Genomic DNA, 17,836 nt, shown 5'->3' with positions numbered 1-17,836 from the left:
TTGCCGGTGCTGCCCCTGGAACAATGGCTGAAGAGGAGCACAAGCCCCTAGTGTTTGGTACAGCACTGTTTGAGGCATCATTGGCAGAAGGAGGAGGAGTGACTGCTCCCATATGATTAGGAGCCTTATCGGACGCCGCTTGATATAATTTGGGCCTCTTTGGATCGATTCTAATAGAATTGGGAAAGGTTGCTGGGCCCATGTGTAGAGGCCCAGACATATGCTCGCTGAAATCTTGCCCGACCCTATGATAGTTAAAAGAGGACCGACTCATTCTACCTTTCCAGCCCGCATCACTAACCCATTCACGTTTTGTCCTCCTGTTAGGATTTTGTCTTCTTCTCCCAAGTTCAAATCTCCCGTCACTTCTCGATCTACCGTCTGATTCCAGCTTAGTCCACTGGTCCGGTGAGCCCTCCCCTCCTCTCAGAAACTGGTTTCCCCTTCCCTCCCTTCTATTTGACCTTTCCTTTTCTTCCGCCAAAATCGCAGGCATAAAGACAGGGCGAAATTCAGGGCTCAACCAAACCCTGTAGCTCAAGTAGCCATCTTCCACAACAGTGGAGACAGGGATTCGGCCCCCTTTCCTCACCACAATTTTTACTCGCGAGAGATCGTGCAAGCTGCAAGTGACATCAATGAAACCCCCACAGATTTCCCCAACCTTCTTGAATAGGTCAAGACACCAGAGATGCACCGGGAGACCCACCATGTTGACCACCAATGTTTCGGCAGGGAAACGAGGGTCGAGACACCCATCGTGCTCCACCCATCTGTCTAACTTTAAGAAATTCCCATCAAACCACCTGTTTCCTCTTACGAGAATTTCTGAAGCTTGAGACTCGGTGACAAATCGAAAGAGATATTGCGTGTCACCCAGTTTCGATATTTTCAGCCCGTCCTTTACGTTCCATGCCTCTGCTGCCCAGTTCCTAACAGCTTCTGGGGAACCAACCCATTTGGAGAAAGAGCCAATCAAACAAGAGTCCAAGAAACCTTTACGCCTGAAAGTGTGCTCCTCGGACAGCGAGAAGTGTGGCTCCTGCCCTACGTCAAGCTTTCGCTGGCATCTTCCCCCAAGTTCGAGGGCTGGCCAAGATGTAGCTTTGCTAAAAGACATGCTTTCTAATTTTCTAGATTCTAGGGAGAAGTAGGAGCTTCTCTCTGTATAGTCTGTCATAGCTAAACCAAGAGCCTCGCAAGGTGACTGACTGAAGAAGGGAAAGTGAGAGGGAGTGAAATCTGGCCGGAAAAAGACACCTCTGTCGCCGGAAAATAGCAAAAGTGGTCGGAAGTTGGAGGTTGATGGATGGGTGAGGTCGGAATAGCCAGAGGCTGTCCGAAGGAAAAAAGTTGGGATCTTGCCTGAAAAGGCGTCACGCGCCGGCGCGTGGGCTAGGGGTCGTTGGAGGTCTGCCGCGCGTGACGGCGCGTGGGGTGTCAGATCCCGGCGATTCTTTCTGGGGTAGAGTCGCGGCAGGGTTGGCTCTCGGATGGTGGTGGTGGAATCCTAGGATTCATGGTTCATGGTGGTGGTGAAGGGGTGGGTTAGTATGTCTGTGTGCTACAGTGCTTCCTTTCAGGGGAAAATTTCATATATCTATTAGTATGTTATTTATCTTCTGTGATTTTAAGACTGAGGGTTTCGTGCTACCTTTTTGTTTTAGACAATTGTACTTTGGATGCTCTTTCTTGGTGTTTGTGGAGTTTGATATACTTAAAGAAGACAAAATAGCATGTCCTTATTTATTATGATTACTCTTTTCTGTCATAGATATGAAATGCCTTGTTTCATGTTTCTCATTCCTCTACCTAACTAACTTCTCTTTCTGACTCGTAATCATGCAAATTATTTCCATGGAGGCTTCACTTACATAGTTGGATTAATGTTTTCCTTCATGAGGTGCTTCATGGACTAATAGTTACAGGAATTAAATAGGTACCCCGACTAGTAAAGGTTTCCTTGCATCTTCTACCTGCATTGGGTGCAAGCATGGGACTCTTTGACATGATTGTGATAATCAAGAAAATGCTTGACAGTTTTCCTGAACCATATCATGAATGGCTCTTCAGATTCTCACAATTCTCAGTTTGGGTGAGCTTTGCACTTCTGTACCAAATTATGTATTTGTTAGCAGCGGCTTCCATTTTTAATCAGGCATTATACCTTTACAGGCCACTATTCTGCTGGTCCTTAAGTGTGGGCACTGCTATGTCATTTGCTGCAACCCTATCATATGCGTTTGGTGGATGTTGAAATTTCTTCTTTTGGTACCCCATTTACAAAGGGATTTTTCTTCACTTCTGGTATGCCTTTTAATTTACTGGAATTTAAGATGGTGAATATGTTGGATCTATGAAATTTACTTTCTCCGAGGAATACTTGTTTCTGTTGTTAAATGCATCTCAATTCATTTTTAAAATTGCTCCTACAAGTAAACAATCTGGATCTTGTTGCACCTCAGAATTAGGTGATATTCTTTTATTCTTGAGGAATGCATTGAGATACTGTTTATTACTATATTTCAGTTCATGTATTTGTTGAGATACTGTTGTTGTTGTTGTATTTGTGGGCATCTGCTCAAAATGTTGACTCTAATGCCAAAGCAGATTATTAGATTCTCTGCAGTAAAGGTGAAACGAAAAGTGGAAAGTGTTAGCTTTTGAAGCTTTTTGGTTTTCATGGATATACACCCTAAGGTCTATGAACCATCATCTTATGTGAGAGAAAGTATCTGTTGAGTAGGCTTTATTGCTCTTGAACAATTGTTCATGATCAACTCTTGATGCTTGTTCCGATGCACACATTTATCACCTAGATTCTGCTGACCACCGAATATTGAAAGAGTCTACTATAATTTTGCCGTTTCAGGTTCTACTGTCTTAAAGAAAGCTGCAGTGCTTTATTAGATGTGATTTTTGCAGTTTTGATTAATATTATCAGAACCACAGCACGGCCTCAGAGTAGAAGGTAACTTCCTCTTTTTGTTTTTGGCATTATGTAATTGTATTGATACAAAGATCCAGCTGTCTTGAGTCCTCCTAGTGCAGTTGAGTTAATCGCATTGAACATCTATAGAAAGATTAGAGGTTACTTGACAGATGAAAAGTCAAACAAAAAAGAATATCATCCCGGTAGGGATAGGGCTGTTTATTTTGGAATGGCTTCCTGTTATTTATAATGCATAATGGAATCATAAAACACAGTATTTATCCTCTATCACCTTGCTTAAGTTCATTTTGTTTGTGTCAAGATTCTGGTTATTCAACCAGCAATTAATATGTTAAACATTAGAATGTTGATAGTCATATAATCACTTGAATGACTGTTGCTTTGGCTCTCTGAACTTTCTAAATTTTAATATATTAAAAGGGCAGCCCGGTGCACTAAGCTCCCGCTATGCGCGGGGTCCAGGGAAGGGCCAGACCACAAGGGTCTATTGTACGCAACCTTACCCTGCAATCCTGCAAGAGGCTGTTTCCACGGCTCGAACCCGTGACCTCCCGGTCCATGAGATCATGGGCCAGTTAATATATACACAATAAATATCCTGCAATAACGTTTTTCCTTTCTATTTACCTACGTTGTGTTGGATTTTCCATGCAGATGCATAGAAGTTTTTGCCTTTTTATCTACCAGGATTCATAATTATATCTAGTTATTTTTTATTATATAGGCTCCATGTGACAATATGAGCTGGCAATAATTTGTAAGAGTTTGAAACTTCAATTATGTTGATTGAACACTGATTGCATAACTAAAAGTTCATCTATAATTTATTAATCGCATGATGATTAATTGCAAAATAAACAGTTCCACGGAGGAATTGCTTCTGCCAAGTAAAATGGACACTGGTCAAGGTAGCTCCGGAGGAGTGGTATGTATATCTTCTCCATTCATCATATGAGATATTTCATGTTATTTATTGAATTCCATCATGGGATTGTTGTAACGTGAAAACAACTGAGACCTGTTTCACCACTTTGGTGATGTCAGAAAGCACTAGTTCTTCTTATAACTACAGTACTTTCTTTATGTGCTGAACCTGTCTACTTTTTTACTTTGCATGCAAACTTTGGTTGCCTATAACATTTTTACTTTCTGTTCTTGTTTCCCTTGTTTATCCTAATCTTGGGACAATGGGTTTCATTGGGATATTAGTCGAAGGGAATTATATGCAACTGCTGGGATCTGATAGGATTCAAATCTATCAAACCTGTAATGGAATGCGGAGTCAAAAGGCAGCTTGACTTTGAAGATTTGCTTGAGCTACCCATTGATATGGATCCTTCATCCTGCCACACTTTGCTGTTAAATTGCTGGAAAGCTCAAGAAAGAAATGAATATTCCCGTCCTTCATTAATCAAAGCAATTTGTCATGCATATGGATGGCCATATTTCCGTCTTGGTCTTCTGAAGGTAATATGTTTTGTGACTGCTTTACGTTAGTCTTGGAAAAATAGAGAAGAACCAATGTGTCCATGTCAGCAAGCTGATGCTTCTTTGATAATCACAGTGATGAGAGTTGTGACTATAATATTGGATGCATATACATTGATTTGATGTTGCAATATCTCAACTTAATGCTTCCTGTGTCTGTTTCTGTTCTCTGTTATCAACTTTCTTAGTTTTCTCTTTCTTTTTCCTTTTTAGTTATGACCAGATAAATCCCAAATTATGCATTTATTACACCAGAAACTTGATTTATAGAGAGATATAGTAGAGACTATTATTCTTAATTATGTTTTCTGCAGGGGTAGACGGTAGTGAAAATTTCAGCTATATTACTCTTTGACCACATTTCGTGCTAAGCACGATGGCCAAGAATTTTAAAAGGTGCAATGATTTTGTATAATGCAAGCTGGTAACTGTCGAAAGTTCTGTCTGATTTTAGGTGACTAACTTTTCATATTGCATACTGTGAGAAGGCACGGGAGAAAATATGTTATTGATATTAGATGAACAATACAATCCAAGAGGTCCTTATTTATAGCTATACTATACAAGGACATACTACTCCTCTACCAATGTGGGACAATACTACACTATATACATGTTGTAAACTAACACTCCCCCTCATGCCGGTGCATACAAATCATATGTACCGAGCTTGTTACATATATAACCAATACGATGACCAGTGAGAGACTTGGTGAAAATATCTGCAAGTTGATCATTCGACCTCACAAACTTTGTAGCAATCTCTCCTAAAAGTATCTTTTCTCTGACGAAGTGACAATCAATCTCAATGTGTTTAGTTCTCTCATGGAACACCGGATTTGATGCAATATGAAGGGCAGCTTGATTATCGCACACAAGTTCCATCCGACTGATTTCACCAAATTTCAACTCCTTGAGCAATTGTTTGGTCCAGACTAGCTCACATGTTGCCATAGCCATTGCTCGATATTCTGCTTCTGTACTAGACCGAGCAACTACATTCTGTTTCTTGCTCTTCCAGGACACCAAATTTCCTCCTACTAAAACACAATATCCAGACGTAGAACGTCTATCAGAAGGTGATCCTGCCCAATCAGCATCTGAGTATCCAATGATCTGCTCATGACCTCGATCCTCAAAGAGTAACCCTTTGCCTGGAGCCGATTTTATATATCGAATAATGCGGACAACTGCATCCCAATGAATGTCACAGGGAGAATTCATAAACTGACTTACAACACTCACAGGATAAGAATTGTCGGGTCTAGTCACTGTGAGATAATTTAATTTTCCAACTAGCCGCCTATAGCTTGCAGGATCGCTAAGCGACTCCCCCTGTCCTGGTATAAGTTTAGAATTCGGATCCATCGGAGTGTCAACAGGTCGCAACAGGTCTGCAACCTATCATCCCCGTCTCCTCAAGAATGTCTAAAGCATATTTTCTTTGAGAAATAACAATACCTGAGCTAGACTGGGCAACCTCAATACCTAGAAAGTACTTTAATCTGCCTAGATCCTTAGTTTGGAAGTGCTAGAAGAGATGCTGCTTTAGATTGGTAATACCATCCTGATCATTGCCAGTAATAACAATATCAACATAGACTACCAGATAAATACAGAGACTTGAAGTAGAGTGCCGATAAAACACAGTGATCAGCTTCACTACGAGTCATGCCAAACTCCTGGATAACCGTGCTGAACTTACCAAACTAGGCTCGAGGAGACTGCTTTAGACCATAAAGTGACCGACGCAAGCGACATACAAGGCCACGAGACTCCCCCTGAGCAACAAAACCAGGTGGTTGCTCCATATAAACCTCATCCTCAAGATCACCGTGAAGAAAGGCATTTTTAATGTCCAGCTGATAGAGTGGCCAATGACGAACCGCAACCATGGATAGAAAAAGGCGGACTGAAGCCACTTTAGTCACGGGAGAGAAGGTATCACTGTAATCGAGCCCAAATATCTGAGTATATAATTTGACAACAAGACGGGCCTTAAGTTGATCAATTTGTCCATCGGGACCAACTTTGACTGCATAAACCCAACGACAACCAACGGTAGATTTACCTGAGGGAAGAGGAACAAACTCCCAAGTACCACTTGTATGTAAAGCAGACATCTCGTTACTCATAGCCTGTCGCCATCCTAGATGAGACAACGCTTCACCTGTAGACTTAGGGATGGAAACCGAGGACAAAGAAGATATAAAAGCATAATGGGGAGATGACAGACGATGATAGCTCAAACCGACATAATGAGGATTAGAGTTAAGTGTGGTCCGTATACCTTTCCGAAGTGCAATCGGTGTACTAGGAGCAGGGTCCGCAGCAAGAGCAGGGTCAGGTGCAGGACGAGGACCAGTTGGGCCTGATGGAGGACGCAAACGACGATGATAAGTCAAGAGTGGTGTTCCTGTGGCTGGGGAACTAGAGGGAACAACACTAAACTCCTCAACGGTTGGTATGGATGAAACCTCTATGGTCGAAGGTGGAGGAGGAGCTATAGTAAACTCCTCAAAGGTCGGTATAGGTAAGACCTCAGGTATATCATGGTGGTCAGCAGAAGTAAAGAAAGGTTTAGACTCAAAAAATGTGACGTCAGCTGACATAAGGTACCTACGAAGATCTGGAGAATAACAACGATATCCCTTCTGAACACGAGAATAACCAAGGAAGACACACTTGAGAGCACGAGGAGCTAACTTATCTTTCCCAAGGGCTAAGTTATGAACAAAACACGTGCTCCCAAAAACACGAGGTGGAAGAGAGTATAAGGGTGACTGGGGAAACAATACTGAATGCGGAATCTGATTTCTCTTTCCCGGAATCGCTGGAATTTATGCACAGCGATAAGTCTCTCACAATTGCTCTGATACCATGTGAGAAGACACGGGAGAAAATATGTTATTGATATTAGATGAACAATACAATCCAAGAGGTCCTTATTTATAGCTATACTATACAAGGACATACTACTCCTCTACCAATGTGGGACAATACTACACTATATACATGCTGTAAACTAACACATACCACAACTTTTTGGTGTTTTCTTTACGTGGCATTATATAGAAATTTTCTTTAAAATATAGGGACTACTTAGATCTCAAGACCAACATATGAATTTGATGACGCATTCTTTATTGATAAATAAAGTGCTGAATTTGTTTATACCTATCTTGTTAAATATTACTAATAGATTCAAAAGTTGTTAGTAACATTTCTCCATTTTGTAGGTGCTTAATGACTGTCTCGGTTTTGCGGGTCCATTGCTACTCAATAAGTTGATTCGCTTTCTTCAGCAAGGTTTGCACATACAATTCTTTCATTTTCCAGTATCCATTCTGAATCGAATGAATTTAATTCATACTTTCTCTGGAAAACTGATATTTCTATCTTGTTTTTGGAGCCTTTGATATTTGCAAGACAGTTGTTTTTCTTTGCTTTTCAGCTGGCATAAAAATTAATGCTCTCCTAGAGTTAATTATAACCTTCGTTTTAGACGTGCACTCGGAAGCTTTCTGAATGATTCTCTTGTCAATCAACATTGTGCCTCCATAAAATTAATTCTAACCTGATATTAGTACGTGTGGTGGTAAAATTTTCAGAATCATCACTCTTGTTCACATTCAGTTGCTGCGTGTACGCTTTTGGATTTTCATTGTGGATGTTTTCTCTCCATCAATCATTAGAGTGTAGATTTTTAGTTGAAGATATTTTCTTTCTTTTCCTTTACAAGGAGTGTAGTATCTTCAATGTAAAGTGGTCTCATTGTCATCATTTATTATGGTCTACATTCCATGAATACGCAGATAAATGCTCTTTCCAGTTTAACGGTGTTATCGGCAATGTTTAGCTTTAATGTTGTATATCATCAAACTCATTTTAGGGTAGATCAATTAACTACTTATTTGACAAGTGTGCCAGATGTCTTCATGACTGTTAATTGGATCTTTTATAACATTCTTATGGTTGAATAACCCTTTGTGACTGGTGTTCGTACTCTTTTGTACTCTTTATCAACAGGTTCAAGAGACTATGATGGCTATATTCTTGCACTATCCTTGGGCCTTTCTTCTGTCTTGAAGTAACTATTACTTTCCGTTCCTGGAATTCATTAATTTTAAGTTATGACGTGTTTCAGCTTCTTTCAAGTTCTTGTCAAACAACATGGTGTTATTGGTGAACTTTGTATGTTACTGTTTGAACACTCAATGTTGTCTTGCACATACACACAAAAAAGAAGAGAAAATTGTGTGAATTCTAGGTTCTCGTTTATCAGCATATGGGATTTCAAGTTAGATCATGTTATTAAGTTGTTATAATCTACATATATAACCTCTCAATTTTTAGTGTGTCTTAGAGATGACTTCCATGGTTTGGCCAAACTTGAGTCTTGGATAGATACTAGACTTTTACTTAAAAATTTGCTCTTATCAACATTTTCTGAGAGTAGGACATTTACTCACCATCTCTGTATCTCCAACCTCATTAGAATTTCTTTGTATTTTTACTTTTTAAACTTGAGTTTTGCAATAATTCTGTATTGTAAAGTGGGAAGTGGATTGGAGTTCTGCCCGTCTCACGTTTTCTCTCTTGGGAATGTATTCTCATTGTGGTAAGCTTACAACCTGGGTTATCTATATTTGGGATACTTCTCATTCTAGCTGTCATACTAGATGTCTTTCTCGCATTTGTCTGACCTTTTTAGTTGTATAACTTAAGCTGTAAGTTATTATTGGGCTCTGATTTATGACATATTGTCTAAGTCTTAGAAGTTCTCTCTGCATTGCTGCAGATCGTTCCTTGATACACAATATACTTTTCATCTTTCAAAGCTCAAGCTCAAGCTAAGATCCAGTATCATGAGTCTTATTTACCAAAAGGTGAATCTTTATTAACAATGTTCCATTATAAGGTCCTTTATTACCCTGAACAATCTGTTCTATAGCCACATTACAACTGTGTCATACTGGATTCATGTTGCATCTTTATTTTATACTATTTATCTTCTTATCTGAATATGTTCATTTTGTAATTTGTATCATCAATAATTCTAACTAGACCATGTAGATGTTAAAGTGGCATTTAACTAGTCTCTTTGAATTTGGGGAAATGCCAGGCCATTTAGATGGTAAAGTGGCATTTAACTAGCCTCTTTAAGTTTGGGGCAATGCCAGGTGCTTCTTTCTTGTCACATGAGGAGGGTGTTTATTGTCATTACTTTCTAATGAAACGAGCATAAATCTTGTTCTTTCAGGACTAGGTCTTAGCTCTTTTAAGTTTGAAGAAGTTGTAGAAATGCCTCTTCTAACTGATAAACGTTACAGTATTATTTTCCTATGTTCTCAACTGAATAATAGGTAGGGGTAAGGTCTGCGTACGCACTAAACTCCCCAGACCCCACTTGTGGGATTCCACTGGGTTGTTGTTCTCAACTGAATGATTTTTGTCTTTTAAAAGCCTAAAATTGGAAGTTTTTGATTTGTTTATTCCAAGGTGTGAAGTGTTTCCATTTATTTTCTAATTCAATTTTTAATGTTATTGTTAACGTTTTCTCCCTGCATATCGTTGTTTTTATTCAGATTACCTCCATCTGGGTATTATCAAACTTGAAACGTTCTTCCTAAAATGAGAACATTGACACCCATCGTTTGTCTGGTTAAAGAGCAAGTACATTAGGAGTTTTGAGCTCTTTGGTTTTAGATAGTAGAGTATGATTCGCAATGAATTGAGTTTTATTTCTATACTAATGGTTGTTGTCTATAGTGACTACTAAGAGAAAAAAATAATAAATTGGTTATTTTTGTTCCATGTAAAGGTTGTCTACCAGTTTTCTAAGCCTAAAGCTAGGAGGGCCTAGTACCATTTTGCAAAACCTAGGAAATCCAGGTGGAGAGTACCTTGTTTTTTATGATTTTGCACCGGGTGTCCGAGTCTCTTTGAGCCCCGACTAATCCCGGGGGTGCACAGGCCCTCGGCAAGGAGTTTCCCGCAAGTGCACCACGGTTAATTCAGGTTTTACCCAGTCCGATGGCCCTCAGAAATTGTTTGCACCCAGTGAGTTTCGAACTTGAGACCTTGAAAGGGAGCAAACCCCAAGGCTCAAGTCAATTGTCACCAGGCCAACCCCTGAGGGTTGAGTACCTTGTTATTTATCTTTTTCATTTATCATGTATAATGGTCATAGGGAAAAGTGATATATCAATCTTGTAAAGTCGTGTCCATGTGTCTACCACTTTTTAAAGCCTAAAGGGGCGTGCTAAGTTTTCAAACTTCAACTCTAAGTGAAAGTTTTACATACTACTTGATATTAGTGACTAACATTGCCATTTTTCTTTTCAAGTGTCTTTCTGTTAGTTTGGCCGAGAGATCAAAATTTTCTGAAGGAGAAATTCAGACATTTATGTCCGTGGATGCTGATCGAGTTGCGAACCTGTGTAATAGTTTTCATGATATATGGAGGTCAGTATTTTCTGTCTCGAGAGGATAATGTAATTGGTTGGCCCATGTCTCAACCCTCCCCCCCCCCCCAAAAAAAAATAGGATATCCAAAATGAAGACGAAGAATATACCTTCCTTTTGCTTAATAATCTTCTTGTGATCAGTGTTTGAGAGATCTGAATTAAGATTTCATTCATGCAGTAGTGGCTGCTTCTAAATGAATTATATTTTTAAGATTTCATTCATGCAGTAGTGGCTGCTTCTAAATGAATTATATTTTTAAGATTCAATTCATGCAGTAGTGGCTGCTTCTAAATGAATTATATTTTCCCCAATTTAACATCATTAGGTAGATGGAAATTAGCATCATCCTTATTGTGAAGGCAGCATACTTTGTGACATGCACCAAAATTTCCATTTTTATGAGAAATTTCCAACATATGTTTGACTTTGACACTTAATTCTGCTCAGCTCGACATGGCAATGCGAATTATGTTTCTTTGAATTAATGTTATGGTTTCCTTTGAATAATTTTCTAATTGTAATCTTTTATATGACCTACCATTTGTGTGTGTCTCTTTTTGATATTTGGTTAACAGTCACCATCCTTGGGGATTCTAGAAACTACAAGGATAAAAGGCCCTAACTTAAGAAACAGTCACTGGCAAGACAGAAATAAACATCTAGGGTCTAGGTTGTCATGTTTCCAAAAATGTCTTTCTTTCCTTAAAGTTTCAAGAAACTATTAGCAACTCTCTGATGCCTAATTCTTCTCAGTGCATATTGAGACCTACTTGTGCCTCCTAAATCTATGCCGAAACATTCTTGATGAAGTTTTTTAATAGCAAGTTGTCATTTTCACTTATGACCGGAAAGAAGAAAAACATCGTAGGAAGTTGGAACCACTTAAAAATGGTCTCCATAGTTCAGTGAATCATAAAGATTCACCGACTGCCTTTCAGTAGGAAACTTGAAATCCATGATATATGAAAACTCAACGTAAAGTTAGCATCTAGCTAAATTTGAGTTGAATGTAATGTATCTGTGCTGTCTGTAAAAAAAGATTTTCTTATTAGTATCTAGCTGTACACAACGATGTCGTCTAAATTTTGGATGTTGTGATATATATCCAGTATGCTTTTTACTTCTGTCAATTAAAATTTGGTATGATAATTTCATATTTGTGTTGATGTATCTTTAACTTTCAGACTCTGTTACCATTCCTTCTTACTCTACTTGCACATTCGTGACTGTAAATTCATGTATTTTCATTGATGATGCCACTATTAAATGCACATTTCTGATCCTAGTTTTAGTTTTCTTTTTGGGATAAATAATGATAAATTGTTGCTAAAAGAGAATGGTCCTGCTCCGCAAAATGTTCAACAAACTATAATGTGTTTTATCAGGGTCAACATGTTCGTTTGTATTTCTTTTTTCCTTTTTTCTTCTTGTTTTCTCTTTTGTTGTTAAGTGCATCTATTCAAGAAAAATAGAGGACCTTTTCAAAATCTACGATACAACTCACTGCACCTTCTTGTGAGGCAGTGCCTATTTGAAATGTGATGACGTATTTAAAGTCTTTCATTCAAGATAATATCTAGCATGTTGCTTCGTTGAATTGATTAGACCTCTTATAAAAAGAAGAATGAAGTTCGCCAGCTTGGATGTTGTCCTTTTCCCTTTTCCTTGGTTACCAGATCTATTAATCATGAAATGCATCAGTTTGCCATTGCAGATTGGAATTGCTCTTTATCTACTGTATAAACAAGTCAAGTTTGCATTTCTGTCTGGAATAGCTATAACAATTCTGCTAATACCAGGTATTAGATGACTCAGATCTTGAACATGTGCAAAATTTATTAACAATTGAAAGCTACTGTGTCTGCACTAAATATTAAGTGTTCATACGACAGAGACAACTATATGTTTTAAGTTGGTCTGATGGAAATAGGGTGTCACCGTGATACTAAGTTGATTGATAACTTGCTTATTGTTGGGGAAGTGATAAGTGATAAATACAGACTAGTTGCCACTAGAAAATCTCGTGGATGTGATTGTGCCACTACTGTCAATATTGTTCATATCCACGGTCGTCTGCATATGAGGTTTTCCTTGAGAGGTTGATGTAGGTTTAGGGCTTAGTTTAAGGAGCAATCTATATTTTTCAACTTAGATAACAAATCACCATCAGGAATAAAATCAATAGTCACTATAGTCTTAGACCTTGTCCTGCAACATATCTTCAACCTTCAAGGAAGATGATACATTTTTATTTTCAAAGGGCTTTGGTAAGTGGTTCTTGATATGTCAAGGCCTTTATACATTTAGTCAATTCTAGAGAAGGCTTGATAAGTGTTATTCTGTGCAGTTAATAAGTGGATTGCAAATGTGATTGCAAATGCTACAAAGAGCATGATGGAGCAAAAGGATGAAAGGTATGTGGCAGCAACTCTTTATAACCTTGCCGGAATTCATTTTGGTATATCACCTCATATGGGGCTATTCCTGAAATGTATGTTCATTCATCTTCTTTACCTGGTCAGTGCTATTGGAAAGATTAAGTGTATTGGTGCCAATGTTGAATAATCACAAATTTCTTTTCTAAACTTGGCAGAGAGTCTACCTGAATGTGATCAATCTCTTAACATTCTTTTGCAGTTTTTCTAGTGATCCTTGGTTGCTATAGGTTTTTTCCTGAAATTAAGTAGAGTCAATCAGTGTTGTCATTTTGCTGAAACTAAGCAACAGTTCTTCTTATCAGTTATTTTATTTTACTTGTTGTGAACTTTTTATGTTGCCTTTTCTTTCTGGAGTGTCAAGTGTTCTGTTAGCTTACAGAAATCAAAATTAATGTGTGTAGTAAGGAGAGACATATAGATACGAGCAGATAGGTTAAATATGCAACCAGACATTTAAGGCTTTTTCTTTGTTCAGATGTTAGATCATATAGCAACTAATGATACCAGATAGTTGCTGGTAGGGAAGTATTGAAACACATACATGATCAATTTTTCTCTTTACAAGGCGAGATGTCTTGGATTGTGGTGTTATCACATTATTCATATGGCTGGCATAGGAAGAATTGAACTAGAGCCCAAGGATAATTTGAAGATTGAATGTTACATGTTCCACCGGCTTAAATTCATGCTGAAGTTATAATCCAACCTGAATGCCGCATCAGTTAAAAGAACGTATTTACACATTTCATCAGCAAAAGTTTCTGGAAGTAGTGTCTTGTATGCAAGAATTAGCTTATTTCAAAATCAGATAATTTAAGAGAAGCTTTCCTTTAAGCTGATGACTTTCTATCCTTAGTTCGATGCTGTCCTCATGTTATTAGGGATGTTTATACATTATCGATCTTGTTTCTTCACAAATAAGAAACTGCTGGTTGGATTCTTTTTAGAATTAAGCTGATGCTTCTATTTGTTGAAGAAAATATTTAGAAGACGGTTTTTTTGTGTATAGTGCTTAGGGTGGGAAGGGAGAAATGTCTTGGATGAAAATCATGTCCAGATTTTTTCAATGAAGTACAAAGAAGTAATGAGTTATGTCTTTTGAGTTTTGTAATTAGCATTCCTTATATTTGTTACGATCCATTGTCCATGCCTCTTTGCAGGGTTAGAATGACAGCGGAGATTTTAACACATATACGTACTTTTAAAATGTATAGTTGGGAGCTACTTTTTGCAAGTTGGCTGATGAAGACGAGATCGGAAGAAGTGAAATACCTATCAGTGAGACAATATTCGTCATCTTTCTAGTACTTTACGCTTGATAATATGAGCCATATGACTTAAATCTTAAACTTAGAATTTTCCTGTCAGACTAGGAAATACTTGGATTCATGGTGCGTTTTCTTCTGGGCAACAACACCAACACTTTTCTCGTTGTTCACATTTGGACTCTATACTTTGATGGGCCATCAACTTGATGCAGCAACGGTACAATCAGAGAATCTAAAGTAACTTGCTTGCGCAATTTTTTAACAATCGTATGTTGCCTAATTGTTTGGTTAAAATTGCAGGTTTTCACTTGTGTCGCACTGTTTAATAACTTGATTTCTCCATTAAATTCATTCCCTTGGGTCATCAATGGGTTAATTGATGTGAGTTGTGAAAATTCTTTTGTTTGAGAAATTATCCTCCTTTATTTTATAATAATTGTTCAATCTTTTGTTTTGCAGGCTGTAATATCTTCCAGGAGGTTATGCAAGTATCTATCCTGTTTTGAGCGGGAGACAAACATGGAACAACCAAGCAATTGTTCGGTTTTCTCTTCCTCTGATAAGCAGACCGAATTGCAAGATGTGGCTGTTGTCATCCGTGATGCATCTTGCACATGGTCGTGCCGTGACCAGAAGGAAATAGATTTGGTTTTGGATCCTGTTAATCTTCTAATTCCGAAAGGTTTACTGGTTGCAGTAGTTGGAGAGGTAAAACTCTATTGCTGTTATAAATAATTTATTTTAGAGCTCTGAGCTTATCAATGTGAGAAAATTTTGACCAGCCTCATCTGACATGAAATTGGGAGTATCTTAAAGCTTTGTCCTTTTGACCGTTTACAAGCTTATGGGTTATGGGATGACATTTCATATGTTGTTGTAGAAAACACAGACTTGACTATTTAACATTTTGGATCAAGAGATATTTGATATATGTATACTTTGTCTTAGAAATGGATATATGTTTAGAATTGTTATTGCAAAGCCTCTGCTTCTTAATGGTGCAAAAGTTTGTGAAACCTGAGCTACTGAGGATACTGTATATGTATGACTCGTGCTATTTGGGTTTTTCCTTTTCACCATATCCTGTTAGATGGAGTTGGAGATATGATTATAATCTCAGAAAAGAAAATTTGAATCAATATCTCTATGATCTTTTTATACTCTTACTACCTACAGTCTACCATTGGCACCTTCTTTAGTTTAATTCACCTTAGTAACCACTTTGGTGGTTCTAACTCTACGGAAAGAAACTACGATGGTGCAATGCTGTAGTATAATAAGAAGTTATACCTCCCTTTTCCACCATAGTAATGGGTGTAGCAGAAGTGATACACTGATTTTCTTGGACGCGTAGCTTTATGTAATGATTATACTGTGCATGGTTCCTTTCCAGCAAAACTATTATTTCTCTTATAACAGATCTTTTTGCCTGCAGGTTGGGTCTGGTAAATCATCCTTGTTGAATTTGATTTTGGGGGAGACGGGGTTAATTAACGGATCTGTGTACCGGACTGGTTCAATTGCATATGTACCGCAGGTGAACAAACAGCTGGTAGTATTGATGTGTTATGTAGCACTCCTGATCTCATATTTTGCCTATCTTTTCAGGTTGCTTGGATTCTCTCAGGAACCATACGTGATAACATTTTGTTTGGGAGAGACTATGACCCAAGGAGGTCTATTTCATTTACCTTTTGACAAGGCAATAAGAATTTGTTTGGATAGTTTCATTGCATCAACTTTCAGTTCTCAGTTTTGCCTTTCCAAAGTCCCAATTCTGCTATTAACCTCATTGTCCATTGAGATGATGTTTTGTATGCCTTGGACCCTTGAAAATTCACTGTCTGAAGGTTTATTGAGGAATCACTATCTAACAGAAGCTTATTGGATTTTGATGAGAGCAGATACTCGGAAGTATTACAAGCTTGTTCCTTGGACTTCGATATTTCCAGAATGATGGGAGGTGATATGGCCTCTGTTGGAGAAAAAGGATTTAACTTATCTGGTGGACAGAGAGCTCGTCTTGCACTTGCCAGGTGATGTGATTCTCTGTCTTCAAATTGCAAGGTATTTGTCTAGTGACTGAGTAAGTGAATTGTCTCATCTTCTGACAACTTTTCTGTATCTGACAGAGCCATCTATCATGACGCGGAAATTTACCTACTTGATGATATCCTCAGTGCAGTTGATGCACATGTTGGTTTTTCAATTTTACATAATGCAATTCTCGGCCCTCTGATGAGTCAGCATACGCGCATCCTTTGCACACATAACTTTCAGGTTTTCCATTCACAACTTCCTTTTAGTGCTGGATATAATAGAATTTTTTTCAGGTTTCTGTTGAAATTGTCAAAAGTCCCACATCGGTGGATGACAATTTTGAATGGGAATTTCACCCTATAAAAGGAGGCCTAATGTTTAGGATTTAAGTACACCTCTCATTTGCCTTTTTTATCTTCTTTAGGCATTTGTATCTTCTCTCTTTAGTATTATTTCACTTGTAATTTTGGAGTGGAATAAAATATTGATTGTGTCCGAGGAAGTAGGCAAAATTGGCCGAACCTCGTAAATTCTAGTGTTCTTTTATTGTTGTCTTATTGTCTTGTTTATTATTTAGTGGTTGTCATAATTTTTGGTATAGTAGTTGTGACTCATTCACACTATATACATTTGGCTTCCGCAACAATTGGTATCAGAGCCAAGGTACTGTCTAAGTATGCTCTGTGGTTGCAGCATAGTCTAATCTTCCACATCAGAAAGGATCTATCTTGGTAATTGAGTCAAGGTTCTGTCTGAGTATGCTCTATGGTTGCAGCTTAGTCTGATCTTCCACACCAGAAAGGAAATAATCTTGATTTGTGTCGCCAGCTACTAAATAATATTTGTGTCTTTTATGGAAGACAATAAACAAGAAGAATCTACATCAAGTGTCAATAATACGTCATCGTTGGCATCTTCGCTTATGACAAGAATTGTGTCAAATGCGAAATTTGCGGTAGAAATTTTTGACGGGTCAGGACATTTTGGGATGTGGCAAGGCGAGGTTCTAGATGTTCTTTTTCAACAAGGGCTGGATCTTGCCATTGAAGAAAAGAAGCCAGATGTTATTGGAGAAGAAGATTGGAAAATTATCAATCGTGTTGCTTGCGGTACCATTCGATCCTACCTTACTAGAGAGCAGAAATATCCATACACAAAGGAAACTTCTGCAAGTAAGT

At 38.2% G+C, this 17,836-nt stretch overlaps 2 protein-coding genes across 4 annotated transcripts in view; both read left to right on the top strand.

Annotated features, from left to right (window-relative positions):
- Positions 1–2,947, top strand: part of LOC142180261 (ABC transporter C family member 13-like) — a 48,331-nt gene extending 45,384 nt beyond the window's left edge. For all 3 annotated transcript variants that reach the window (XM_075251474.1, XM_075251473.1, XM_075251472.1), the window contains 3 exons: positions 1,940–2,095; positions 2,176–2,307; positions 2,873–2,947. In XM_075251474.1, the coding sequence (XP_075107575.1) occupies positions 1,940–2,095; positions 2,176–2,307; positions 2,873–2,887 (303 nt within the window). In that variant the 3' untranslated portion in view covers positions 2,888–2,947. The remainder of the gene's footprint in view (positions 1–1,939; positions 2,096–2,175; positions 2,308–2,872) is intronic.
- LOC142180262 (ABC transporter C family member 13-like) lies at positions 2,874–17,104 on the top strand. Its single transcript, XM_075251475.1, has 17 exons — positions 2,874–2,971; positions 3,815–3,878; positions 4,163–4,420; positions 7,681–7,750; positions 8,471–8,531; positions 9,243–9,330; positions 10,791–10,909; positions 12,614–12,711; positions 13,260–13,326; positions 14,511–14,628; positions 14,719–14,835; positions 14,919–14,999; positions 15,078–15,326; positions 16,054–16,155; positions 16,227–16,294; positions 16,523–16,654; positions 16,751–17,104. The coding sequence occupies exons 2-17, from the start codon at positions 3,846–3,848 to the stop codon at positions 17,019–17,021; spliced, it is 1,932 nt and encodes a 643-aa protein (XP_075107576.1). The 5' UTR covers positions 2,874–2,971; positions 3,815–3,845; the 3' UTR covers positions 17,022–17,104.
- Positions 17,105–17,836: the final 732 nt, after the last annotated feature.

The sequence above is a fragment of the Nicotiana tabacum genome, chromosome 4, assembly GCF_000715075.1.
Source record: "Nicotiana tabacum cultivar K326 chromosome 4, ASM71507v2, whole genome shotgun sequence".
In the NCBI taxonomy this organism is placed as follows: domain Eukaryota; kingdom Viridiplantae; phylum Streptophyta; class Magnoliopsida; order Solanales; family Solanaceae; genus Nicotiana; species Nicotiana tabacum.
The sequence above is the reverse complement of the archived record's forward strand: the minus strand, read 5'-3'. Positions and strand labels throughout refer to the sequence as shown.